Source organism: Phoenix dactylifera, chromosome 9, assembly GCF_009389715.1.
Source record: "Phoenix dactylifera cultivar Barhee BC4 chromosome 9, palm_55x_up_171113_PBpolish2nd_filt_p, whole genome shotgun sequence".
NCBI classification, from domain to species: Eukaryota; Viridiplantae; Streptophyta; class Magnoliopsida; order Arecales; family Arecaceae; genus Phoenix; species Phoenix dactylifera.
Genome location: NC_052400.1, coordinates 20,182,513 through 20,210,106, shown reverse-complemented (window position 1 = coordinate 20,210,106; position 27,594 = coordinate 20,182,513). Strand labels below are relative to the sequence as shown.

Genomic DNA, 27,594 nt, shown 5'->3' with positions numbered 1-27,594 from the left:
TCTTATTTGCTCATGAAATATTAGCTTATTGCAAGAGATCGAGGCATAAAGGGCATATTTTGTAAGCTTGATTTTGAGAAGACTTGTGACAAAGTCAACTGGGAGTTTTTTTTTTTTTTTTGAATTGTTGAAAGCAAGACACTTCCCGGCCAGATAGATCTCATAGATTTGCTCTCTTTTTTCTTTTGCCTCGGTTGCTATTTTGGTGAATGGACATACAAGAAAGTGGATCAAATGCAAACAAGGGCTACGACAAGGTGACCCACTTTCTCCTTCTCTTTTCATGCTGGTAGCTGATATGTTGTGCAGAATTTAAATTCAAGCATGCAAGTTTCTTAAGCCTTATTGAAGGTATTGGAAGCAATCCTATTTTCAACGGTATCAAGAGCCTTTACTTTGCAGATGATACATTACTCTTTTGTGGTGGGATGCGAGACAGCTTATTGACTGCAAAGGCGATTCTTCTGGCTTTTGAGAAAGCATCGATCGGGGCTTAAAATTAATTTCCACAAGATCATGATTCTTTGTATTAACATGACAAATGATGAAATATCTTTCTCTGCCGCCATGTTGAATTGTAAGTCTGGCTCTCTGCCATGATCACTTATCTTGGCCTACCACTCCATGATAGAAAACTGTTGAAGCATTGTTGGTTACCACTGCTTGTAAAGATGAGAGCTAGACTTGCTACTTGGAAAGGAAAGCTCCTCTCATGGGGTGGTAGAGTTACTATTATCAATGTCGTCCTCACAGCCCTACCATCTTTATCTCATGTCCATCTACAAGCTACCAATGGGTTGCCAATAGAATTGACTAGATGAGGAGAGCATTTCTTTGGAAAGGGAAAGGAAAGTGTGAATGGATTTAACTGCCTTATGAGCTGGGATAGAGTCTACAGATCCAAACAGGAGGGGGGACTTGGCATAAAGAACATCAGAAACACGAACCAAGCTTTGTTAGCTAAATGGGCATGAAAATTAATGGCAGGTACAGGAACTACTTGGAGGAACCAGATCAGTAGTTGTTATTATTCTAGAAGAAAGTTTGGCGTGAGGGTCCGTAAAAGTCTCGTTAATCTATCTCCTATTTGGAAGGATATCTGCAAGGATCTCTCAACCTTCTGGAATTGCACGTCCTTCAGATTGGGAGATGACAGCCATATATCAGATTTCTGGGTTGGTACCACTTCTCTTACCTATCTTTTTGATGATCTATATTCCTGTGCAGTGAAAGAGAACATGTCCGTTACTTCACAGTGGTGTTGGAGAATGCTTCGGTAGAAAATCTCTTCTCGTGGCCCATTGTCCCAGGTTCAAATATCTCAATTGCAGACTATATTAGATCTCCTTTCCACAATCAAACCATCAAGAATTGCTGATGCTCCTGTCTGGAAGCTCACACAACATGGCTCTTTCATGGTTGACTCTTGCTATAGATTTCTCAACAACGGTGGGCTTGTTTGCCCTTATTATAAGGTCATTTGGAAGGCAGTATGCCATAGAAGGTAAAGGTATTTCTTTGGCTTACTTGGAAGAGCAAACTTCATACAGGCTGTGAGTATAGGTTGTCCTCTTTGTGGTTGCAATATAGAATCTATTTCTCATCTTTTCATTAGTTGCCTATTCACCAGGATTATCTGGACTACTTTGAATTCTTGTCTAAATGTTAGAGGATGGCCACCTAATCGTCGCTCTTTATGGACATCTTGGAGAAAAAGGTATATTCAACCAACCTTAAAAAGAGCATGGGATTAGTTGCTAATATCTATGTTTTGGCATGTTTGGCCCGAGCGGAACAAAAGAATCTTCCTTCACCAACAGGCATCTATTTTTTCTGTCCTCCAAAAGATACTCCGCTCTTTTCATCTTTGGGAACACTTGGGCCGGAGCAAATAATTGAAGGACACCGTCAAATTTGGAGTTGCATCTCCTCTAAAGCTTCACCTTAATTTCCTTTTTTTCTTCCCTTGTATCTCTTCAAATCTTCTTTCCTTTTGTACATATACTTACTTCAAATTAATTAAATTGAGCTGGGGAAATACCTTACTTCCTCCACATTCCATCAAAAAATTAGATGCCTGACTTAATGTGAAGCATGAGCAAATGTTAACTCATATAATTGGTAAAGCCATTGTACTATAGTGTCTAACTAGCATGTAAGCCAAGCAATGTGCATGGTATAGTTTTTTCTCCTTTTTTTCCAACTATTCTTAAAATATAATGTAGCAATATAATAAATTATAAGAAATAAAATGTTTCAATAGCTAAATTTTTAATGCATAGCAACCAATGAACTATAATGATGGTCAAGCAAAACTACCTACCAAGATTGGTATCATAAATAAAGGACCCTAAATAAAGTAGAACCTTCCATTATTAATATTAGTGTCGTTAATATGACCCCACGTGGAGCATCGAATGATATTACGAAGAAATGAAGTACTTACAATAAATAAGGACCACCTCTAGTCAATGAGCACGAATCATAAGAGATAAAAATGTGAATCGCTAAGAACCATTTTATGGCCACCAAGGTGGTAGCCTAGTGGTACTGGGCAGCAATTCAAGTTCGAATCGCTGCGGCGATGATTAAATTGTGGACCGGAGCTTACTACTTTGGCCACTGCTTGGACTTGGGGTGTAGGACCGCTCTTGAACCGCTAGTAGCCGGGGTGGTGCCGGGTGTGACGTACTCACACGTGGGGCTCGAGCCAGAGCTCAGAGGAGTAGCTGAGCCGGGCCCACGGGTGGGGAGGGTATGAATAAAACCAGTCGGGGTGCCCAACACACGGCCATTTCTGCCCGCATCGAACATTCTCCTGGCGGGGCGGGGGCCCAGTTGGGGGCTGCTACGCGGGGGTGGGCTTGTCCCTTCCTCCCCCCTACCCCTTTTCTTTAGCAAAAAAAAAAGAAAAAAAGAACCATTTTATGTGATCAATGGCTGGCATGTGGGTTTCACAATTCGCAAAACATGGGACACATGTACTGTCTATTTCATATATTGTACGAGTGAATCTTGTGTTAACGTGCTGATCCCTAGATTAACGCTTGACCAATGCCAAGTCGGTCCAATAAATAAACTCCAGTGATAATAAAAATTCATATTAATGAATAAACTCCAATGTAATGGGTGACCTATGTTCCAATCCCACTTACATTGAATGGGTTAACCCCCTTACCTTTTCTTTAAAAAAATCAAATACTAATTAGAATCCCAATTGATAACTATTTGTGCTATTGATAACGCACATCCCCACTCTGATACTCATCCACAAGATACAAAAGTAAGATGTTTTAATAAACCTAACCTGTTTGATATTTACAGGCCACCGGTCATTTTTCTAGTGTTCTTTCTCCCACTGTTCTCTATTTGGTAAACCTACGCTTTCTCACGTCGGTGGCATCGACATAACTAGTAAATCTAAGAAGCAATAAGGAGCGGAAGCATTTCGGCAAAGGACAAAAAAACACTAGAATAAGCATATTCCTAAGGGATATCCCCATGGTTCTCAAGTACACATTGAACAGGAACGAGTAACTGGTCCATGGTGGCATGACCTTACAGATAAAGCATATATGTAGGGAGGTTAATGGGGCCGCAGAGAGATCGGCCTGATGAATTTTGAGACTTGTTATCTTTTAATATTTTTTGACTGTATTTATATTTATAATGTATGATACATTTGTCTTAACAAAAAAAAAAAAAAAAAACCAAAAATGAGTAACTAAAGGATATTCCCCATGGTTGTCAAGTACACATTTCTCTTAGCACATCAAAGATAAAAAAAGTGCCCTGACAAGCAGTCTAATACTAACTAAAACTGAAGTGTTGATGGTAAGTTCGCCGAACATCATCCTGATGATGACGACCAAGAAGATGCCTGAACACCGAGTGATAAATAGTGTGAATTTTGCGAGAACATGGCCGGCATTTCACCAAAAGTCCTGCGCAGTCCCTGGCAAGGCACTGATTTGTACACTGGTGGCTGCAACGGAGTAGGTAAGCTGGACCATTGACAGCCAGCACATCCTCATTTTGGGGTGCAAGTGGATAATTGAGATGATGACAGATTGCCACCGCTTGAAAAAGAGCATTAAAAAATGTTATAAACCAATCAAACCTTTTTTTTTTTAAGTTGGATACATCGTACCGGCTTAAAATACATCCACAAAAAAGTCTAAAAAGTTACAAAGAGGATAGGACTCATAGCTATATTACAAATTCAAGCACTAAAATATTGTACAATACATGAGACAACCCAATCAAGAGCCTCATTTGCCTTTGGGTAAACATAGATAACCTCAAAAGCTACACAGTCCCCCAACAGGTTGCCAATATAAGCAATAAGCCAATTCCAAGAAACCTAGTTCCGCCCATACCACTTAAAATCTATAAAATAATAAATTTGGAAACGTAGGCGGACGTTCAAAAGTTGATACCTGACAAGCGGACAATCACAGTTGAATAATAAACCATAATGACCGTTGAATAATTACTGAAAACTGCTTATTTTACACAAAGAAGCGTAGCAAAGTATTGAATGGTTACGACAGATAAGCAAAATCAGACAGGATGATCTCTCAATGTAGCAAGCCAATGTTAAGCATAAAATATATCCATGAGAATAATCCACGTCCACACTTTAAGGATCACTTGATCTAAACTAATGTCCAAATTTGGGAATGCAGGATTTGTAGCATGGCCCTTTGGCAAAGCTAGCTTTTCCTCATTTTGGACCTCGCGTATCTGATAAAAATGGAGTCAAGAAAAATGTTTGACAAATTAAAAAAATAGAAATAACGTGCTCTAATATGCAAAATTATTCAACTGATCAGGAAACGAGCAGCTACTGAAAGCCAATGCTCGTTCAGATGCCATCCAATGGGTTCACACAAAACTGTTGGATGACTGAAGAAGGCTCAACTGGTGCATGCAACCACATGGATTGCAGTGAATATTATTCCAGCCACTCACTAATCTAAAGATATGCAAATAAAGGAGATCAGCAAGCCTGTAGGCCAATATGATTTTTTTTTCCTTTTGAACAACAAAAAGAACTTGTTTTGCATATATGGTAGGATACTCCACATGCGTGCCACCACGATCAGAAGATGCCAGCAAAGAGTCTTGAAGACTATTCATGGCTGCAGTTGAGGATTCCACATCCTGCACAAACTCAGGTTCTCACTCAGTCAAAAGAGTATCATGAAGTGGAAATGCTGACACAAGTAGCAAGCAGCAAGAGTAGCAAATATTACAAAATCAGTTTCTCAAGGGCCCAAAGCTTCAAGTAATTCATACATCATACTTGACTTTCTATACCCTGGTGTGAACTTGTCTTGCAAAGCAATACTAATATTATTATACTCAAAGGTGATAGACTTCATCCATGAAAGTTATCTGACATTTAACAGGTATTTCTGCATTACTGAACACCCAATAGTGCAGGGTTATTAGCTATCCAGCAGAAAAGAATTATGCTGGTGAATAGCATAATTATCCATATGTAAGTGGTCAAATGTACATGATAATCGTTCTTTATTGGTTGGTTGTCTAAAAGGAAGTCTAAAAGTTGTCTCCAAGCCGTAAAGAAGCTAATCACCATGGAAGCAAGCATGTCCAAGTACGTGTAATATGACATGATAAATGCATTCAAAACTTCATGATTTTTCAGAAAAAAAAATAATAGCATGAAGGAACATTTTCCATGATAAAAAGTAATATGCTGCATACAAGGTCAATGTAAGGCTTTGGAGGAGCAATTTCTAAGATCAGCATAGACCAACATTTCTCCCAGAATCTTACTTCCAGATGAGTTTTTCCTAAAAAAGGAACAACCCAGATATAAGCTACACGAGGACAAGACTATTAAGTACCAAAAAATGCAGGCAAGTTTCCATGCACACCCAAATGCCAATCAAGATATTATAAAAGACTTATAAGGACTGGCAGCTGATCAGAAGATCATCTAGAATCCCACATGCACAGCAGTTGCTCACATAGAAGGAAATATCACAAAGTGCAACAGGCTAGGAGAAGGAATATATGAGGAGAAAACAGGATTGCCGCTCAAGTGATGGGTCATTTGTAAGTTGATGTACTCAACTGATAGGGATGGACTGACACTCAGATAACCTCTATCTCCCAAAACCTTTGGTGTCATAAATTACATAATAGTGATGCTTATCCAAAGAGCAGCAACAAAAAAGGTTCTAAATATGAGGCCCTAAAGTACACTGACATTAAGGACTTACTATGTTTACATCTCTATGAAATCAACCATCTCACCAGAAATGTGATAACTTTTTTAATCATTCCTAATGCCAATAATGGTATAGACTCCTGATTGCATAGTCATTATTTGACCTTTTAGTGTCATTACCAGACACTTCCTTTTATTTCCTTAAGTGTAAACAGTTAACTTGCATAATTTTGTTATAATTTGTAAAGTTCTGGGTTAAGAGGAGTTCCGACTCACATAGAAGCATTTTTCATTTATGTGAAGTACTCAAGTAATTTTAACCTTCCAAATTTTGCCAATTATCTACCATGTGATACCGATTAGCGTATCTACATAAGCATTCCTAACTATCTAAATGTATAAGCAGATTAGGAAAAGATCCCTAAGAAAAGAGAGAAACTTAGAAAAAAAGCAAAAAGAGTGATCATAATTTGTACATACATTTGGTTGTTATTCGGAAGTATATGATTAAAAAATCAGTTTTTTTGTAATTAATTGGTGATTATTGCTACTATACCTAATCGCGAGTGATAAATCAAACCTTCAAGAAGCATTTTCTTAAGATCAAACACAGTTATTTTACTATTTATGGGGAACATCAGAAGCAATCAGCAGAACAGTTGCAGGATTCCTTTTCAAGCAGCAAGAAAGCTGCAGACCTTTTTGAAAGATTTTTTTGAGGGGAAAGAAGAAACCCAAGAGTATATTCATAATATTTAGGACAAAGTTGTGCTATTTGAACTCAAATCTCATTAATAGTTAGACAAGAGATAAATTATGATCTTATTTTTTAAATTTTATATTACTATAAATTATGATTAGGACTTAGTGCTTGATATGATCACAATTATCATGCCATCCTCATATTTGTATCTAGAGTTATATTTGCACATTTTACTGTCATATAATTATATAATTATGTATTATAACTAGCTTGAACAGTATATCACACTCTAAATTGATGTGCAAAATGATTTTTTTTTTCTTTTTTCATGGTTTTTTAGTTGGGAGGGGGGTGTCCCAGTGCATGAGACTCCTGCCACTAGGAGGTCTGGGGAGGATTTGATGTATGCAGATTTACTCCGATGTGTGGAGAAGCCATTTCTATTATTCAAACCTATGACATCCAGGTCATAATGGAGCAACCTTAGCATTGTGGACCTTCTCTTGGTATTTTTAGTTCTTTTTAATAATTTTAAACTTTAGAAAATACTAAGACATCGAGCAAATGTCCCCCAATCTACCTTTTCCTCTTATGGGATTTCATGAGAGGTACGTTAAATTTGTTGTGGAGTTCTATTTTATTGAAACTTTCTCTAATCACCCCACTTCTCTTTCCTCATGTGCCATCACATGAGACCATTAAAACACACGACTAACTAACAGTGGATGCACAAAGAGTTTCCATTATATATAGTAAGAGAATTTTACAAATCTTTTGTTTTTGTGTGTTTTTATCTTCATAATCCCTTCTTGTTTTTGTTAGCATTCCCGCTATACCTTCTCTATATATAAATGCTTTACATTTGAAACTTTCTTCTTCTGATCTTGTTCGTCATTGTGAAGTTGACAATTAATACCCAAGAAGTAATGCAACTGAACCTATAGATGTTGTGTTAGTCAATCTATGTTTAAAAATTTTGATGTATAGTTTTTGCTGAAAAAAATGATATTTATTATACATATATGACTAAGTACTAATAAAAAAAACCTATTTATAGAAATAGAATATATATCCATATATATGCATACATATACATATATAGATACACACACACACACACACACACACCCATATATGGTTCCCTCCTCAAGCCAAACCCTCTCTCTGCCATTGCCCAAAGATATTAAAATACTTCAAAAATTTGTAACATGTTCTTGGCTTCCTTTATTTTTTTTATTATTTCTTTACTTTAATTTTTCATTCTTCCTGATTTTGACCGAATTCAAGGACTCATACCGAAACCATCAACATTGTCGTAATTGAAACTTGATTTGGGTTTACCTGAAAACAAGTTTTCAAATAGGATTTTTTGCATGAATACCCTTCTAAAAATTCAAATTTGCATGAATACACTCTTAAAATTTATATTTATTTCTATACCCTCATAAAACACTATTTTTGCACAAATGCCCCTAATATATCGGTTCTCCTAACACCGTTAATAAAAACCATATTTATTTTAATTAAAAATAAAATAAAATTTTGAAATTACTTTTTTATCCCCCATCGCAATCGTCTTATATTTCATTTCTTTTTGCACATCTACCCATTAAGGGTATTTTAGTCATTTTAATTTGAAACCGTTAATTTTTTAATGGCGTGGGTACATATGCAAAAACAAGGATAAAAAGGATAAAATAGCAAAACAAGTGTTTTACGAGAGTATACATATAAATATCAATTTTGGAAGGGTATTCATGCAAAATTCGATATTTAGGAGGGTGTTTATGCAAAAAAAAATCCAACAAATAATGCAATCACTCACATTCAAGGAAAAAAAACATCTCTTTTTTTTTTAATTTCTTTGAGAGTACATACTACCTATAGCAATGAACATGGCCTCTTTTACATAAGTCCACATGACTAAAAAAAAAATCAACATAGTCCTTGAATATTCAAATTAGATTCTTAAACTTCACAATTTACCATAGAAAAATAACTTAAAACAAAAAACTATAATAACTGGAGTTCACAAGCATATCAAGGAGGCTAGATAAACTGTCTGCAATACACCAACACCATTCTCCTCTACAAGACTGAGCACTCATAAAAGCTGGCTCCCAAGATCATCTTTAATGTTTTCTTTCTCTGTTCCGACCTTAAACTAAAATTCTACGAGTCTGAGCTAATACCTCTGGACATCAGACTGGAAAAAGCCTTTGAATTGGCAGACAGGTTGTAAGATCAGCCAATTCCCCATTCATTACCTTGAAATCTCTATCAGCTTTTGCCCCCTCAAGGAATGATTGGCATCCAATTATAAAGAGATGTAAGTTATCAAGGTGTAAAGGTAAGTTTTTGTCACTGGGAGGAAAACTAACTCTTCTCAAAATGCAATCCTCCCTTCCTAATTATTGGATGAACTTCTGTTGGTTGCCATGGTGGGTGGCGGACAAGATGGAATACATTCAGAGGCCTTCTTCTCAAGGGGTGGAATTGCAAAAGAGGCCCTACTTAATCAACTAGAAGACGATATCTAAAAGCAGGGTTTTAACATGTTATGCCATTATAATGGACCCCCACCGAATCGTTCTAACAGTAATAACAGCTGTTATCCTCCCCCAACCCCCCACCCCGCACTCCTTTTTCTTTTTATTGTAATGTAACGGGGCCACCGAAACTGTTATAATGGCTTATAATAGCTGATGGTTATAAAATCATTTTTTAAAACCTTGTCTAGAAAGTAGAGAAGATGGTAACCTTGGAGTTATTGATATTAGAAACCTAAACCACGCTTTCCTTTCTAAATGGTAGTGGAAGATCGGGTCCAATCAAGGTGGTTTGTGGAAGGAGCTTCTTATTTCCATGTACATGCAAGATCAGACGGATTTGAATCTTCTATTTGTACATGTTACAAGAGGGTATCAGTTCTGGATAAGCATAAGCAAAGTCAGGAATATCTTCTTCTTTAGCTGAAGTTTCAAAATTGGAAGAGGAAAGGATATTCAGATCTTGGCCTGATATAAGGGCCAGTGAGTGCACTCTTGCTTCCCTTTTCCCCCTCCCTCCAGTACTCTTATCAAGAAGCCTGGGTGAATGAATGTCACAGGTTTGATTGCAATGCCCTCCTTTGGGGAATACGGTTGCCAATGCTTGTCAATTATGTGGCCTTGTAGGAGATGCTTAGGTAGGAGGACAAACTGACCAACTTACTTGGAGATGGAGTAGAGACGTCCTCTTCTCCTCCAAGTCTTCCTATGTCATAATCAGGCATGGTGGTGTATCATGACGCACAGAGGTTCCCCGAATGAACAGAAATTTCTTGTGCACATCTCGGACGAGCAGGGATATGGTCCTTAGGAGGAACATCCCCATTGATCGCTTATATATTCTTTGTGGCATCTGGGATGAGTGGATCATCTATCTTCCAAATACCATTTCACCAACCATATCTGGAAAGACCTGTTCGGGTAATGGGACATCCAGAAGTGGGACCTTGAGAATCACGGCTGCTGGAATATTTGGAGAGAACAAATTGTCAAACAAAAAGATAGGTTGGTCCAGGATATTGTCGGGGCTGCTCTGCTATGGAATGTATGGATGGAAAGTAACTCAAGAATATTCAATGCCAACGAGAGAACAGTATTGGTGGTATGACGCTCAACCTGGTCATTTGTCTTGATGTGGATCTATGTTCTCAAGCATAAGGGCAGGGAGAATGCCAATCATTTCCTTGCCCCCCTCCCCCCCTCCCCCCTCTCTTCTCTTCTCCCTAATCTGTTATCTCTCTCTACCCATTGACTTAGGTCAGTCTTGTCCTGACCTGTTGTTGGTTCAATCATATATCTTTTTCTGATTCATTTACATAAATGAATTCTGAAGGCTCTTTCCCTTTCCAAAAAGGAGGCTAGCAAAGTAATCTTTAAATTAGAACAAATTTCAGCTGTTGCAACATTGGGATGATGGGAAACATGACTTCCAACCTTTCTGATAAGATCTTCATTGTAGACAGTGTCACCATATTACTGAGTTGATCCAACATTGCCTGTCATTTTTGCAGCCTACCATTTGAGATGATCTACCTACTGTGATTAGATTAATCAAATAGTTACATCAAGCTATTTAAGTGCTTTAATATTACAGAAGATTTTTGAGGGTGCCAACTAGCGTAGTAAAGTGACCAGGTTGGGATTTGGGTTCAAGTCCTGCCCTCACCCCAGTTTCGACCGGGTTTCCTCTGATCTCAGTTCTAAAAAAGAAGAAAGGGGAGTCCTTATCTCCGCTTTTTAGCAAGTTATGAGGTTAATAACCTAGAAGTTAATCGAGTGGACTGCTGAATAATTTGGTATGTGTTAGACGAATAAAAAAACATTCACACACATAATCAAAGTTAAATAGGATGGGGACCGATTACATAAATAAATAAGTCAAAGGGAAAAATTATTCAAGCTAGTTAAAGAGATACCTAGCATGCTTATAATGAAATAATGAAAGCGGGCTAAGGATTTGGTGATTAAGGAACTTGATGGCATAAAGCATCTTGTTGGTGAACTTCTCCACTGCAATGAAGAGAGCATATAAAATGCTCCTTACATGTTTTCCCCATTAAGTTTGGATACTATATCATGCTTTCAATTAAGGTACAGAACAGGGTCTACATCAGGAATACTAAATTCAGATTTCACAACTCCACAAAATGCAAAGGAAAAGCAAGACCATTATAGTTCTCTCTCTAGGAATACGAAGTTCTTGAATTCAGAATGTGCTCCCTCGAACCCAAAAGAGGAACAACTATCAATAAGAGAATAAGATCTTCAATGATATTTAAGCCTCTATAGCATGCCATATTATAATGTTGGAGCTTTCATCAATCAAAAAGCTAGTCCTAATTAAACAATTAATTTTCCTTCCTTATGTCTCCCATTATGATTAGAACAGAATTTACCAAACTTGGACACAATCACCTATGCTAAGTTTGAAACCACCTCTCCCTCCCTCCAAAAAAAAGAGGAAAAAAAGAGTAAATAAAACCTAGTAAGAAGAATAGGCAAATCTAACCTATTGCTTAGCATCATGCGATTCCACGTCATCTGTGATCTTGCTCAGCAATTCTTATGTATACAAGATGGAGACAATGTACTTGCTTCTCTACAGTGTAACTGCAATACTTGTCCACTTGCAACCCAGTGTCCTATTCTAGCCTTAATTTTTAGCTGTCCTAAATTTTAGAAGAAAAGCTTGTAGATATGTAAACCGCAAGACATAGCTCATTCTGACAAAAAATCACTGAGTTTCAAAAGAACAGTACATTTCACAAGTTAAAGAAAGTGATTAGCATGAACAGTGCATACCGCAAAATCAGCAAAAGCAACAGGCATTCCACCTCTCCCTCGCATCTTAAGTGTAAGAAAGCCAGGGTATCTAGATACAATAACCAAAATTTGTTAAGTTCCAATCCAAATGGCCAATGAAGATTGTGTCCGCAAAGCAAACTAAAACTTTGGCCAATGAAGCAAAATTAAGTCATAATCAGGGAACCAAACTTTGGCCAGCATTTATCAAAGTCAAGAGAAAAATGCCAATCTTACTCAGACAGAACTTGCTTTAGTTCTTCTTCAGTGCAAGTAGGACCCAAATTTGCAATAAATAATGTAGAACAAGGTGGAATATCCCCTGGTGTTTGCTTTTCTGGCTCCTGTAACAGAGTGGGATACATAAATATCAAGTTATACATGCAGAATTAGATACATACATATCATCAAGTGACAGGAAAGAAGCATTGATAGGATGGCCAGAACAACACAAAAAATTACTTCCACACTTATATACTGAAAGGGTCATACCAAATGTGTTTTTAGCTTCATATTCCAATTTTCAGTGTTTAAAATCGGAAATTCAGAAATGGAACTGATACCAAACAGCACCTTAAGTTGGTTTGAGTCAAGAAGAACTCACATTAACTTAACAAACCAATCAATATTAAAGGTCATAATATTTTATAAAGCTCAATTTAAAAATGATAATTGCCATGAGAATTTTTTAGCTCTTGTTCTAGTTAAAATAGCATTCATAAAACTATTCTAAGACACTACTGGTAAAGCAATCAAAAAATTAGTGCACTCCTTCCGGGGCTTGATATCGGAATAAAGACTTTAAAAACAAGAGAGATATAGAGGACAGAAAAAACAAAATAGAAATATGTACGGACTATTAACACAAAGATGAATGGATATTAGCACAAAAATTACTAAAAGACACTTTCTTAACTCTTAAGGACTAGATAGTTAAGCAGTCTACTAGGAATCAAACCCAATAACCTTCAACTAAAGGCCTTATCCTCTCATTATTATCTTTCAGATTCACACTCCGAATGAAATTTGAAAAGAAGATCATTAATGAATAATGAATTATGTATATCCTACAATATTCATGCCAGTTCCAATTTACAAGGTTCCTAGAGAAAGATTAAAAATCACTTGATCACAACTTACATTTGAAGCAGCTTGATCATTATCCGGCTTGCCCGCGATCCCACCACTGATTACAACAAGACACATAAGAAATTGAACTAATAAGAGAAAATAAACATCTAAAACACAAGCTTCTGATATTTGACATGATATTATTAGAAAACCAGGATGTCAAGTAACAGTATTCTAATTAAATAATTCTGTGCATGATGAAGTGCATTTGAACCTCTGTGCAGCAGTTAAAGCACCCTTGTTGCTGGAATTATCATTTTCTGTGCCCAATGGTTCATCAGATCCACCGTCACCTGAGTGTGCAAATGTACCAAGAAAATGTGCAGGTGAGCTGTAGAAGCAAATCCTGGTGATGGTGCCCTTTTAGTGAAATCCAGACTGCAATTCTCAGTTAAAGTCATGCGAGTGCAGCCGAATGGATATGAACTAAGTTAACAATCATAGGCGGGAAAGGACAGAGAATTATTCATATGAAAGAGAGTTTTCCCCGGAAAAATTAAATATAACCATTAAATCAAAGTAATTATTTTCTGCATGATGCCTTATGCTGGATGCTTTATTACCATCGTTACTCCATAAATCTTGGTCATCATCTGTTACTTTAACTCGTTTATCGATCACTGCATAGGCTCCACCCCCTGTATGGACAAAAGAACACATTATCTGACTCACATTCATGATATCGTATTTTCCAAAAGCTATCTTATCTAGCTGAATAAAGAGGTATGCATATATTATAGAAATCAAAAACCAAAAACAAGAATTAAATTTCAAGTTCAACCATTATGCATAAAATATGCTACCATACCCCGTGGACGCTTCCGAGAATTTGATCTTGCCAGCTCTATATGCAGAGTAGCTCCCGTCTCAGGATCAAAAACCACTCCCTGATTGGGAATAACATAAAGAATCAACATGTGGAACTGGGAAGATGCAGTTATGTAAAAGGTAAATTTGAAGTTTATTCACAGGCGTGAAGATATTACAATTTTATATTTTTAAACATTGTGATGAACAACTTTTCAGTAAATGCCTTCAGTTTGGTAGTATTAGCAAGCATACACCACTAATATTGCTTCAATATAATTGATTATGCAACAGCAGTATAATGAAAGAGGAAGATGTACAGTATACAAACTAAATGCTAGAGGCCACATGTTCTGATAACTTCCAGTAAGGGTAACAATCAAATAGAATTTTAGCTCAGAATAAGAAATGCAGTTCAACCACCCAGAATCCCTGTCATTAAAGCTCAGTTTATCTACAATTTTACTTTTGTACTGAGTACATGCAATGTTTCTTTTGAGAACTAGGCCAGGAAGAAGCCTGGCCTAGGTTACCCAACCCCAATGACTTTACCAACTGCACTAGTTGGCACTCTCCTGGATACATGCAATATACATCAAAGAAAATAGTAAATAGGGGAAAAAAACTTTTATCTACACCATGTCATGCATTTATAGTATCAATGATAACAACAAATCACAAAATATTTATAGAACAGAACTTCATAAAACAGCGGTTAGGGATAAAACTTATTAACAATTAATAATAGCTGGGCTTCCTTTTTGCCGAAACTGATAATTATGGCATGTTATCTATGATAAATAAAACCAAACAAATTGTGCCGAACAATTCATATGTTACTCATATGGTGATAATTATAATGAGACAACATGATTAACAAAATCCTCACTGCCAATGCTACCAATATCACAAAACAGGTGTAGCAGTCGAAATAAAATGAACGCATATAACAAAGAAAGTTTCAAAAGAACTATAAATCATAGACGATAAAAAGCAAACATCATCGTCGTGCTGTGTCTCACGTTTAATGCGCCCATTGCTGACATTGCTGATTGATGATTAAAAAACGTGGCGAAGGCAACAACCTGCAATGAAGGAACGATCAAAAAATGGTAACAGATCATATGATAACATAAACACGTGCATGAGATGTCTTCTGTTTCCTTTATCAACAACATCAAGCGATTTTTCACCAAATCCCAAAAACGCAAGGCAGTCCCGACCATCAACAGCCAACCAGCTATCAAATGGATCTAGTCGAAACAATAAAATGGACAGCTAAGAAACACAAGACCAAGAAATCAAACAAAAGTTCAAGCATAACAACTCCCACAATTCCCATCAACATCAACTCCATGAAAGAATCAAATTTTCAGTCTCCCACAACTATCCGAACCATTCAACTGATAGACCATTCAGAGCGATTTATCCCTAACCCTAAAATAACGTCCAACTGATAATGGCAGGCAAAGAAAATTACGATCAAGAAATCAAGAACCCTAGAAACACCAAAACAAGAACCCTAGCAGGAAGAGAGGAAACCTGGTCACCGCGGCCGGTGTACTTGAGCTGGCAAGAATCGAAGCCGTGGCGGCGGCGGAAGAGGTTGTGGATCTCTCGAGGCTTGACATCGTCGGGGAGACCGGAGACGAAGAGAGTGTTGATCTTCTGCTGCTCGGGGTTGGGGTGGATCACAGGCACGGCCGGCGGCGGGGCAGGGGGGTGGTGGGGGTGGAGGTAGTAGGGCTGGGGGAAGGCGGTGGACTCGATGACGACGGTGGCCGGAGGTGGGTGCATCGCAGCGGCCGCCGGCGAGGGGGAGAAGGGATTGGGCTGGGGCGGCGGGAGGGAGGGCTTGGTGTCGTAGTAGGGCCGCGGGGGGTAGGGCTGGGCTGCCGCGTGGATCATGGACTTCGCGTGGCCGCTTTCTTTGCCGACAAAGAACGCACGGGCACTCCTTTCCGAGCCGTTTGAATTTATAGTGGAATTTGTGGAGAAAATATTACCTACGCGTCCCTCATGGGATAAACAAATTATCCGCGAATCGGGCGGGCTTCACTGTATATTGAAAATTATATATGAGTCCTTAATTCAATCGTAATTCCAGGTTGGGAGCTCTCTATAAAGAAGGTTTTAATTTTTCGTCTGTGATAAAATAGATAGTTTTGGGTGGAGGAACGGCCTCGTAGCTATTTCAGAGAAAGCCGTTGGAATGCCGCGCAATAAAAGATGCAACCCAATCAGGTGCTCTATTTATCTTTCTTTACATATGAGCTGCTCGGAATGTTGTGCAATCTCTCATCAATCTGAGTATGTTCTGCAGCAATGGATGCCCACATCCTTCTCAAGCTTGACCCAGGATTTATCCAATAACTATAGTAGAGTCTCCTTCTAAGGGCTCGTTTGGTTCGCGGGAAAAGAAGGGGGAAAAGTGTGGTTAACGGAAAAGTAATGAGATGCCTCTTGTTTGGTTGGAGTTTTCAAAAGAGAGAGAAGGAAAAGTTGAATTTTCATGAGAATATGATTCCCACATTTCATGGGAAAGTCTTTCCCATGAAAAACATGGGAAGGTTACTTTCCCATGAGGCAGAAATTACTCCATTTTTACTTTTTCCCAAAAAGTCCCTTCAGCATTAAAGAAGCATTAAAGAGACATTAAAAACCTAATTTTTATTAAGGGTATAATAGGAATTATACATAACTTTCCTAGAAAAGTGGATGGCCAACCAAACATAAGCACTTTGGAAATTTGCCATTTTCCCATAGTCAACCAAACATGCCAAAAGTACTTTCCTAGGCATTCTTTTCCTAAGAATTTGTTTCTCAGGAATCATATTCCTAGGAGGAAAAATTCTTCCCGCGAACCAAACGAGCCCTAAATGAATATGCTCCACTCCCAAGGTAAGTTTTGCATAAGTAATGTCTTCCCATGCAGCCCTCAGCTCTGCATCGGGCGCAAAAAATATCAAAAATGCAAGAATCCCCAGCCATCACCAGTTTAGAGTTAAGGCCTTTGATCACAAAGTCGATTCCACTCCACTTCCGCCATATGGACCAGTATGGAGCTCAAGACAACTCTTACCAAAGTAACTGCCCATCATAAATTATTAACTATAACATGTTTCACATGCATTAAAAGAAGTTTTTTTCCTCACAATAAAATAATTGATCTTTCCTTTGAGTTAGAAACGAATACAGCCAAACGGGAAGCTTTGAAGGACCAGACTCCTACCTAAACCTGAAAGCAGGACTGGTAAGGTAATATACATGCCTTTATCCATCTGATGACCGTGATGCCTGACTTCTGTCTCCGAGCTACTTCCTTGCTCTAGCACGAATCTAATCTGTTCTTCGTCCGACTTGGCTTTGTAGTTTGCATTTCAGGCTAATGACTATTTCTATGTAAGAAGAATAAAGAAGCTCGCTCTCTGCTAACTTCATTGTACAATTTTAATACATCAAATAAATTTGTAACTCAATACTACCCGTTGACGAAGCAAAACAAGTTTGTACCATTTGAAATGGACTGCCCATAATGGTTGATACCTCAAATCAACTTCTTGATCTATTTATTCATATTCCGATAGGTTTACACTGAACTTGGATGTATGGGAAGGAGCTGCTCAAAGTTTCTTAGTTTTATCTGGTAGTGAATGGTTTCTGGTAGTGGATGCCACGTCATGTTTTTTTTTTGACTCGGTTGCACTCATGTTGATGTAAGAAAAAAAAAAAGGGGGCTCCTTGGAAGTTTACTCGAAAGCGAAGTCAATAGGTTAGGATATGCTTTCCGGGGGTTTGTTGCAAGAAAGATCTCCTCTGACTTGGTATTTGGATCAAAGGAGAGTACGGCTGTCAAGCTGTCACAAATATGTCATTATTTTTGACCTCGAGGAAAAAAGAAATGTCATCATTCATCAACGCTGGTTGAGTTCTCTTAAATGTTCAAGCTCCATGGTCATTATCATCTAATGTTATTGTTGCTGGAAATTGGACCCAGGGGCGGCCGTCGGCTGAGGAGGAGGAGCTCTGGCGAACACTGGCGAGTGGCGATCCGTCGGCGAGCGGCGTCCTCCGTGGAGGGCCTGCAAAAAAAAACCGGTGGTCGGAGTTTCCGGCGCCGGCCCTCCGATACTTAAGTCAGAGAGGGGCTTAATTTTGGAGAAGGGGAGAGGAGGAAGATATATTATGCTGGGCCTTTTTCTGAGTCCCACCCCCTCTGAAAAGGAGGGGTCCCATTCTTATAGGGGGGTTGGATTACCTGTGATGTGATGGGGCGAGGTCGCTGTACGACTTAGCACGTTGCTTGAGTTGGTGCGCGATCAGGTGAATTAATGCCTTGATGTCGGAGGTAAGGCCACGTGCATTAATTGCCGAGCTGATTTGCCGTGGAGGGCTAACGATCCGTAGATAACCGGAGCCACGTGCATTAATTGTCATCTAATGTTATGATGCCAACAAAAATCTCCCTTATTGATGCTGATTGGTAGAGTTGCAGAATTTTGAATGATGATTTGAAGCTGACTTCAAATGATCCCCTTCAATACTCCTAGAACTACAATTCTAATATTATTTCAACACCCAGCTGCCTTCTTCCATGCTACTTATCATATCCTTCAATCTCGAGCTCAACATGTTTCATATGTGCTCTGCTATGACAGTATGTTTCTACATATGCCTCGATTAAATTTGGTTCGTTGTGTTGAGACCAATGATGATCTGAGCATGATATAAAATCTTCCATAATTTTTCACTCAGTGCTATCAAAAGAATGTGAATTTAGTGGAAGCAATCGAGCATGAGGCAAACTCAATGATAAACTCTTTTTTGTTATAACATAAATGGATTGCATCGATTCATTTTGGAAGGAACAAATGGGTTGCATTATTGAACAAGATAACTTTACAATATAGATGAAAGCAATACAATATTAGATTTGATAGTCAACATGGCCACTTCTCACATCAGCTGCTTGAAGATTGACCATGTAATGAATCCTTCGCCTGAGAGAGGACCATTGGAATAAATCATCGTTCAAATACCTCACCATCTCAACTTCGCAGGGAAGTACTGCAGCAAACATCCAATCGCTTTATTAGAGGAGAGAAAATAGGACTTGAAAGAAAGCATCCACCTTTTTTTGATAAAAGAGGGAAATAAGAGCCTCGGTCAAGGCTTCTGCTCCGAATTTTTATCTTGGTTGATGTATCCTTTATTTTTTACCGTCTTGGAGTGGCTATGTAGATGAACATGGGAGGTGTTCGACTCGCCATGAGACCTACAAATCCTCTCCCCTTCTCTCTTTCATTCTTTCTTTTTTTTCCTGTTATTTGTCCTCTAATTTAATGGATCAATGAAATTTGAGGCAGTAATCCCCTCAAAAAAATAAAAAAGGCCTCAGCCGAGGTTGAGTGCAACAACCTAGGACATCACCTAAAATGACTAGTCGGAAGCTATTATTTGGATTGCTTGATCCTTTATAAGTACCCAAGATCTATCCAGCGAATAACTGATATGGGACTAAATATACGTCCGCACGAGTCCTCATATACTTTCTCCATTCAAGCCCTGATGTGCTCGTCAGGCTAAGGGTTCAAATCTATTCAAATCTAATTATAAACACTACGATCAGCTCGTGGTCTGCTCCAATGGATCCGTGCTGCAGTGTTTCCTAGTCCACATAGGCTATGGGTCTGATTCGCTCCGATACCATTTGTAACAATATAGGATCTTATCCAAAATGGCCAGATGGAAGGTATTATTTGGGTTCTTTAATTATGTATAAGTACCCAAGATCTATCCAGCGAATAATTGATGTGGAACTAAATACATGCCTGCAAGGGTCCTCATATTGAGGGAGTCTAGGATGGAGATGCCAACCTTTTTAATGAGTGATAAGTAGTAGGGCTTCACTTTCTCTGCATCTACTCTAACTCTACTCTTGCTGTAAAGGTCATATTTGCTGCACATAGTGGGAAAGAACAGGTTGTCAGTGCTCTACTCGCATCTGAATTTTCACGGACATGGTTATTATCTGAAACTTAATGCAGCATCATTCCAGCAGTAGATTTTTCGCCTTAAAAATAAAAAAGATGGATCTTAGGAGATCTTACTTAAATATATGTAGCCACTTCAGATTTTCTTTGTCCTCATCGTTCATGAGGTACTGATAGGCTCCATGCGTGTGCAACGCTGAAACAAACATGAAGCATGGCGTTTTGAGTTCGAATAGTAGGAGAGACATACTCCAAGTATAATAAGAGGAAATTTGATGCAAAGAAGTCATCAGTTCATGAACTCACGATAGAAGGAATGGTAGCGGATGATGAACAAGGCAGCTGAAGGCAAAGTGGTTTTATTCTCTTTGGCCACCTGAGTTCAAAAGAGAATCAAACTAACATCCCTTGATAAACAGAGCATTTTGAATCATTCGATGATTTTTACAATGACATATATACCAAGTACATATAGTCATCATGTCCCCAAGACATCAATACGTTGTCAAGTCCGCAACATTCAGTGTAAACTCCAACTCCAAGTTTGGTGTTGTATTTAGGATTGTTGCAGTCTGGGTTTTCTTTGAAAAACTGCTACGATTAATCATGGCAGACTTTTAGAATGACATAAGCTAGATAATATCTTCGAATCACATCTGAGAATCATGGTGTAATTAGTTTACTATGAACGATACCTTGTGGTGAACATTACATTCATCAAAAGCGCAGCCCACAGGGAACGTGTCACCTAAAAGACGCATCTTCGTAATTAGAAGCGAGAAAGCATGCAACTGAGAAACAGAACGGAGACGGGAAGGTGATGCTTACCCACAACAGCCCACTGGGGAAGTTGTCCAAAGCTAGGATGGAGAAGAACCTTTCCGAGATCTGCAATCCGGCAAGAGAAGCATTTAATCAGATGTAATTCCCGTTATAAACTTCAGAAGCCAAGGTGCACTAAATAAATCAAAGGCATCCATTCATCCTCTGATTTCAGGAGGACATTCTGAAATTGTCTACCAACTAGTATAATGATGTTGTGAATGGATGAAACTTGCTAACAAGAACGAACTGCTTTGGATAAAAATACTTTGGATGGTCAAGCGAGCAACAATTCATCGAACCCAAAAGTTTTAGCTGGTTTTTTAAAATTTTGTTACAGGCTTGGGCATATGTTTTTGTGATCATACCATGAATTAAGCCAGTTAAGTGCAGCCAATCCTCATCAGGATAGTCCTTCCTGATTGCTTCTGCAGTCTGCAGCAAGTGTTCGATCTGGGGCTCACCGAGGTCAGGATCACTGTCATCAATAAACTCATCGAGCAGTTCTATGCATTCCCAGATGCTCATCTCCACCCTATTCACCTTGTCGTACTCTTCCCTCATCCTCTTCACCTGCACCGCAACGTCACGCTTTCATTAGCTCTCAAGCCAAACCACACTCCCCGGTCTTCGCTGAACAAATTACAACGGTGCACGTACGAAATCGTAGGTTTGATGAATGTGGTTCGTGCGATAGAACTCCTGGACAGTCTTCTTCCTCTCAGATTCCACATCATAGTCCCTGCATTATTTTTTATTCATTTTAGATATGTTCGAAAGGGCTCCGAGACTTCAAGTCCTAGACGCATGGAGGCAAAAATTTGGCCCTTTCAGGTTGGCGAGTGTTCGAAAAAAAATGTCTAATAAAAGCCAAGTAATCACAGCCGTGTCGAGCAGTGGGCCAGGCAAATCTTCAACCAGAAGTCCTTACGGAATGCATGCAGGATGTACCTGAAAGTGTGGCCAAAGGAATTGGTCTCGGGCACCATGAAACTATCAGCAGCAACCTTCTTCTCTTCCACTTCCACCTCTGAGCCAAAGAGTATGAACACCAAAAGCATCAAACTATGCGGACTTTACATGCAATAAAGAACATATCAATAACCAAATTTATCAAAAATGGAGCTTACTAATCTGAGGCTGCTCAATGGAAATCATCTTCTCCTGTTGGAACTTTTGAAGACTAGGGAAAAGAACGGGGAACAAGAAACGCGGAGAAAATCCAACAACAAAGAGGTGGTCTTGGCCTGTGTTTTGGGAGTGCACGAGAAGAGGGTATTTATAGCGGAATAGATGGTTATTTACAGTAATTTAATCGGCGCACAAATTAGGGGCCAGCTAGAATAGAAAACAGAGGAATAGATGGAGTTGGTGTAGGGATGTTAACGAATTGAAACGAGCAGAGAATGGGCTAAATTTTGGAGTCGCTGGCGCAAGTGGGGGATTGATTAGGATTAAGAAATCTCAGGATGATTGGTCGGGCGTGGATATTCCATCGGGTTCGAGGTGGGCCCCGCGTGATGCGGTTCGAGTCAAGTAGGGCGGTTCGAGTCACTGGTTAGCCCATAGTAATATATTTCGATGATTGATGGTGCACACTAGAATGGCCACAGCATGCGGTGCATACAATAATTTTTCCGAAAAAAGACGTAAAATTTTGAAAGGAGGCTGCATGGAGAAAATATCTCTAATTTAAGTGGAGGTTAAAGCAAGCCAGGTTGATTGGTCAGGCTTGATCATTGCGGAACCATCCAACCTTCTAGGAGCACTATTTTATTTATTTATTTATGATTGGGAGGGGCCATTTCACTTTCCTATTTTATATCCATCTCATTTTTTTGAAGCCGGCTCCAACCATAATCTAATCTCCATCCCTTTTATTCAAGTAGTAGTGATTGAAACTATACAAATGCTTGTGGACAAAAAAATTTAGGGCATATTCTATTGAAAGAAGTTGGGCTTTGGAATGAAAATGAAAATAAATGACTCATAATGCAACCATTTAGCTAGGAGAAGTTTCATTTTCATTTCGATTTCGAAGAGAATGAAAATGCCTCGATTCCCCAAAATCCAATCCTGACTCTCTTTGGAATCTTCTTTGGTTGGAAACGTTCTTGGTTTTTAGGGGAAAAAAATTATATGAGTATTGCTACTAAGCACTCGCTGTATCGCAGCATAGCAGCTAATGGTGTGTTAGATTTTACAAGGGAAAAGGATGGAAAGAGATGAGGAGATACAGAGGCATCCAATTTAGGTCTCTATAAAGTAGAAACTTAGTTCGTATCCTGCCTCCTTGCAGGATACATGGTGGGCTTTGAAATTCTAAATTTCGGAAGGAAGATACCATCATCCAATTAGATTTTAATAGAAAGGTCTATACTCTCCTAGTGACAACTCCATATTTTAGAATTTTCTTCCATATTCTAGTAAATTATTAAATTAGATTTTGAGATGATGACAGAGAGTATGATCAAAGAAAGAAAGAAATTTGAGATATCATTATATCAACCAAATATTTATTAGAAAGATTGCAATTATTTAACAACCATATAGTAAATTATAATAAAACGCAAGATTTTTTAGATATTAGACGTCCAAATTGATGACTGCGGTATGATTTTTCCAAAATAAAAATATATATTAAACGAATTAAAAAGCAATATTTATCTGGTTCGATGTTGAACCTACCTTCAAGTGGGGAGATTTAGGAGTAAATAAAATTTCATGTGACACAGACCTAAAAGCATCCCCAGATGAAGATCTTCAAAAGCCCATGTCCAAGAATTCGGGTTTGCCGTTATATTCGTTAGCGATGATCGAGAATATTCTGATCAATGAGCCACTAAAATCACGTCTACAAGCTTATTATAAATCGTGAGTGCATCCTGCTAACTAAAGTTGGTGACCTCAAAGTTCATGCATCTAATCCTCTTGAATCCCAAAGATACTAGAAACCTACCACTGACCTGGTCATTAGAGAGATTCACAGAATTTGCCAAAGATAATTCCAAAATCAGGACCTCATCAAAAAAGTTCGCTGAAAGATAATTTTTTAATTTCTTAGTTTTTTAATCTTACATAAGTATCCAAATATTTTTCAATAAATAATTGATATAGAACTAAATACACGCCTGTATACCGTTCGGATCCTCACAGCCGAAGATAAATTCCAAAACCAGTGAGGCAGGGTATACGCGTTGGATGGATCCAAATAGGAGAAGTTTCCCTGCCCTAGAAACTATGCCGGAAATAGAGGTACTCATCGTCTGTTCGAGGGAGCTTCGAATTAATGTGCCACCCTCTAAGCAATTAGAAGGAAGATCCAAATAAGTCAAGCTCGAAAGCTTTCCATGTCCTGTTGTTATGACTTATGACACCCTTGAAGGAAAACTTCCAAATTCTTGCTGGTAGGAGACCACTGAGTGAGTTCTCATGAACATCAAGAGTAGTTAGACTCATCACCTTATCAAGCAAGCTGGACAAATTTCCTCTAAACTCCTCACCCAACTTTTTTTGATAAAAAAAAGAATGAGAAGGGGTCAAGCAAGACCTAAGCTTTTGGTATTAGTGAATCAAACGTTGTTCACCTTAAGCTTCTTTGGCCGTTGCTGGTAAACCGTGTTAATTAAGGATTTAATGGAAACGTTGCTCTTGCTTGGATCATCCTTCTAATTCCCTAGCGCATGTCATATTCGAAACTCGCTTTGCACATCTAACCACACTGGAAGACTTATCCCTATCATCCAACTCCTTGAACATGTCCACGGACAACGTATCCGTGGACATACTAGCTCAAAAATTTAGGCTTTCCCAACCAAAAACATACATGAAGTTTCACACAAAATTTCCTTCATGTGAATTTAGAAAAGATCAATTCTTTGAAAAAAGTAATTTTGCTAATGCCAATGATATCATTAGATGGCCAATGAAATCAACATTTCCATCATATCTTAAAAATTTAGATAATTTGTCTAGTAACAGACATCACATATGAAAATTATTCCCCTGGCTATGCTTGTTTTTCTATGCAATATTTGCTTGAAAAATACAAAGGTTCAGAATGATAGACTAATTGAACAAGCTCTCCTGATGGTGGTCTATAGCCTGGAGAATCGCGGCGAGGATTTGAAGAGGGAAAGACCCGGCCATTCTTTTCCTTTCTCCCTGTCTATGTTTTATTTTTCTTCTTTTCTTTCCTTTTTTTTTAAAAAAAAAACCTTGTTTGCTTTGGGTATGCATGAGAAATGGAACGAGGCAAACGTTGGAAAACTCTCGAGGCGCTCTCGTACGGCTAGCTCACTACAGGATTTTGTCGGCATTGTGGAAATTTCTCAAAGATAAGACTTTCAATTGATTATGAACTAATTTAAGTTGATTTATTAGGTAATGCTGACTAAATTAACATCTAAACTAAAATTTAAAAAGCCTATAATTAATTTATGATCGTATAATTATTTTGGGCTCTATTGTTTTAACCATTTATTATAGCGAGTATTTGTGTAGTTAGGGAGCTCTATAATGAGTTGACCCATTAATATTATTAACTCGAGCATACTAGCATCAGGAAGAGAAAAAAGAAGAAAAAAAAAACCTATTTCATTTATATATATATATATTTTTGTAGGATATTGCTGCAGCGACCATCAATACCATCGATAGCTGCCCAGAGCTTTTTAAAGTATGTTTTATTTTTTTTATATTTTAATTTTAGGCTCGTAGTTTATAAAATCTGACTGATTTTGGTGATACTACATGACTCATACATGGATAGCTCCGAGGTCACCATCCTCAAAACAGATCAAGAACTATCTGCTCCTATTTCCAAGTCGGATCGGCACATTTTGATCACGATGGCTGGAAATCGACAAACCGAGAGAAGGACCGTTCCATTATTGCTCTTTCGCCTCCTGTTCTGGTTTACGGAGACGTAGTCCATACCACATTGTAGTCGATCCAATCACCTTTGAGCCTACCGTACCACCCAAACAGCGTAGGGCGGAGACGGCGCTGCTTTTAATGTGAAGCCAAGCCCTTCCGGCTTTGCTTCCCACGCTAAAGTGGTTTGCCGGGGGATGGCAATACTTTAACACGTTCAACCGCTGTAGATCGAGTTAAATTATATATTTAATAAAATGATCCGAATCATATTTGAATTTAAATTTTTGATTCATTTAATAGAAAATTAAGTTTAGATTTACTAAATTTTTTGATCTATTGTGTTTTCTTTAAAAATAGATAAGGGGCTAGGAATTATGGCAGTATTCGTACCCGCCAAAAACTATTATATCGACGAGATTTTTTTTCAAGATATTTTATACATCAGAATACATTTAATAAAACTAAAAAATAATAAATTTTGAAGTAGTCTGGGCAATTCTGCTCTCTAGCCCATAAGGTGCCTCCAGAGTAGCAGGCCACATAAGAAGCCACCTAATTCGTGATCTCATTAGCCTCTCTAGACATATGCTTAACTTGAAAGATCACTCTATTTCTTATCATTACTCAAATATTCTAAAGCAGAAGATGTCCCTTTCTCACATTGCTGGAGCCACCTTGAATTCAGTTGATCACGGTGGCCTAATCACCTTCGAGTATAATCGAGCTACCATGTAGCCCTCGTCGCACATGGCTCAGGCCGACCTAAGTCACTTGCAGCTCTACTTTAGAACTGAGATATCGAAGCTCTGGCAACCACTACCAGCAAACCTGTTTAAGCAAAATTGGTTTCAATTATTTCGAATGGGAGATACCTAATTAATAAACTAATTCGATAAAAATCCTTAACCAATTTGTTCGATAGGGTCGCTATTTAGTTTGCCGGATACTTAGGTGGTGCTGATGTGACGTACTCACACGTAGGATACTTCCACGGATGAAGAAGATATGAATAAAATTTATCTGTCCGTATCAAATATTCTCCAACAGAGAGGCCAGTGGATGTTGCTATGCGGATGGGGTTTTTCTCACCTTCTTTTTTTTTTTTCTTTTTCACATTAAAAAAATAAACTATTTCAAGAACTATAGCGGTGGAAAGTAACGCATTCGGTAGCAGAAGACTCTAGAAGGCATTTATTGAAGCCAGCAGCTGCTACACTATGCTCGAAAGTAACACTGCTCATGCCTCCCCGGCAAGCAGCTAAGCCGACGGGGTCCTCCGGATGACGTGCCGTTCGGGTGCGGTCACCCCTGTCATCCTAACCAGCCTCTCACCCCTTCTTTTGAGTTTTCGCCGGGCCCAACCCACGGACCCCCATCTCTGTAACCCCATTTATTTCTAACCAGCCGATCGGATGGACCGTCGGATTTGACCGGTTCCTACGGATGGGAACAAGCTGACAGCATTTGGCCTCAGCTTAGGCGAAACAATGGAAACAATTCACGGTATTTACTTCTTTGATTTATATATTTTTTTATGTATGCGTATATGAATTGTCCGTTGCAGCAGAAAAAAAAAAAGAAAAAAAGCAAGGAAAACAGCAAAGAAGACTTACTTTGACTAGCTAAAATGTTCCTCCCATAGCCTATTTTTTGTCTCTTGGAGCTCTAATCTGTAGTTTTTTTTCAGATTAACTTTGATGGCAGCAT

General features: G+C 38.5%; 1 protein-coding gene and 1 pseudogene across 1 annotated transcript; both read right to left on the bottom strand.

Annotated features, from left to right (window-relative positions):
- Positions 1–4,460: 4,460 nt before the first annotated feature.
- Positions 4,461–16,144, bottom strand: LOC103710212 (U2 small nuclear ribonucleoprotein B''). Its single transcript, XM_008795857.4, has 10 exons — positions 15,737–16,144; positions 15,217–15,279; positions 14,196–14,274; positions 13,951–14,025; positions 13,602–13,680; positions 13,397–13,442; positions 12,494–12,600; positions 12,257–12,326; positions 5,084–5,166; positions 4,461–4,746 (listed from the first exon to the last, which is right to left on the bottom strand). The coding sequence occupies exons 1-10, from the start codon at positions 16,100–16,102 to the stop codon at positions 4,716–4,718; spliced, it is 999 nt and encodes a 332-aa protein (XP_008794079.1). The 5' UTR covers positions 16,103–16,144; the 3' UTR covers positions 4,461–4,715.
- A 3,090-nt stretch (positions 16,145–19,234) lies between these two features.
- On the bottom strand, positions 19,235–24,768 carry LOC103710276 (annotated as a pseudogene).
- Between the last annotated feature and the right edge of the window lie 2,826 nt (positions 24,769–27,594).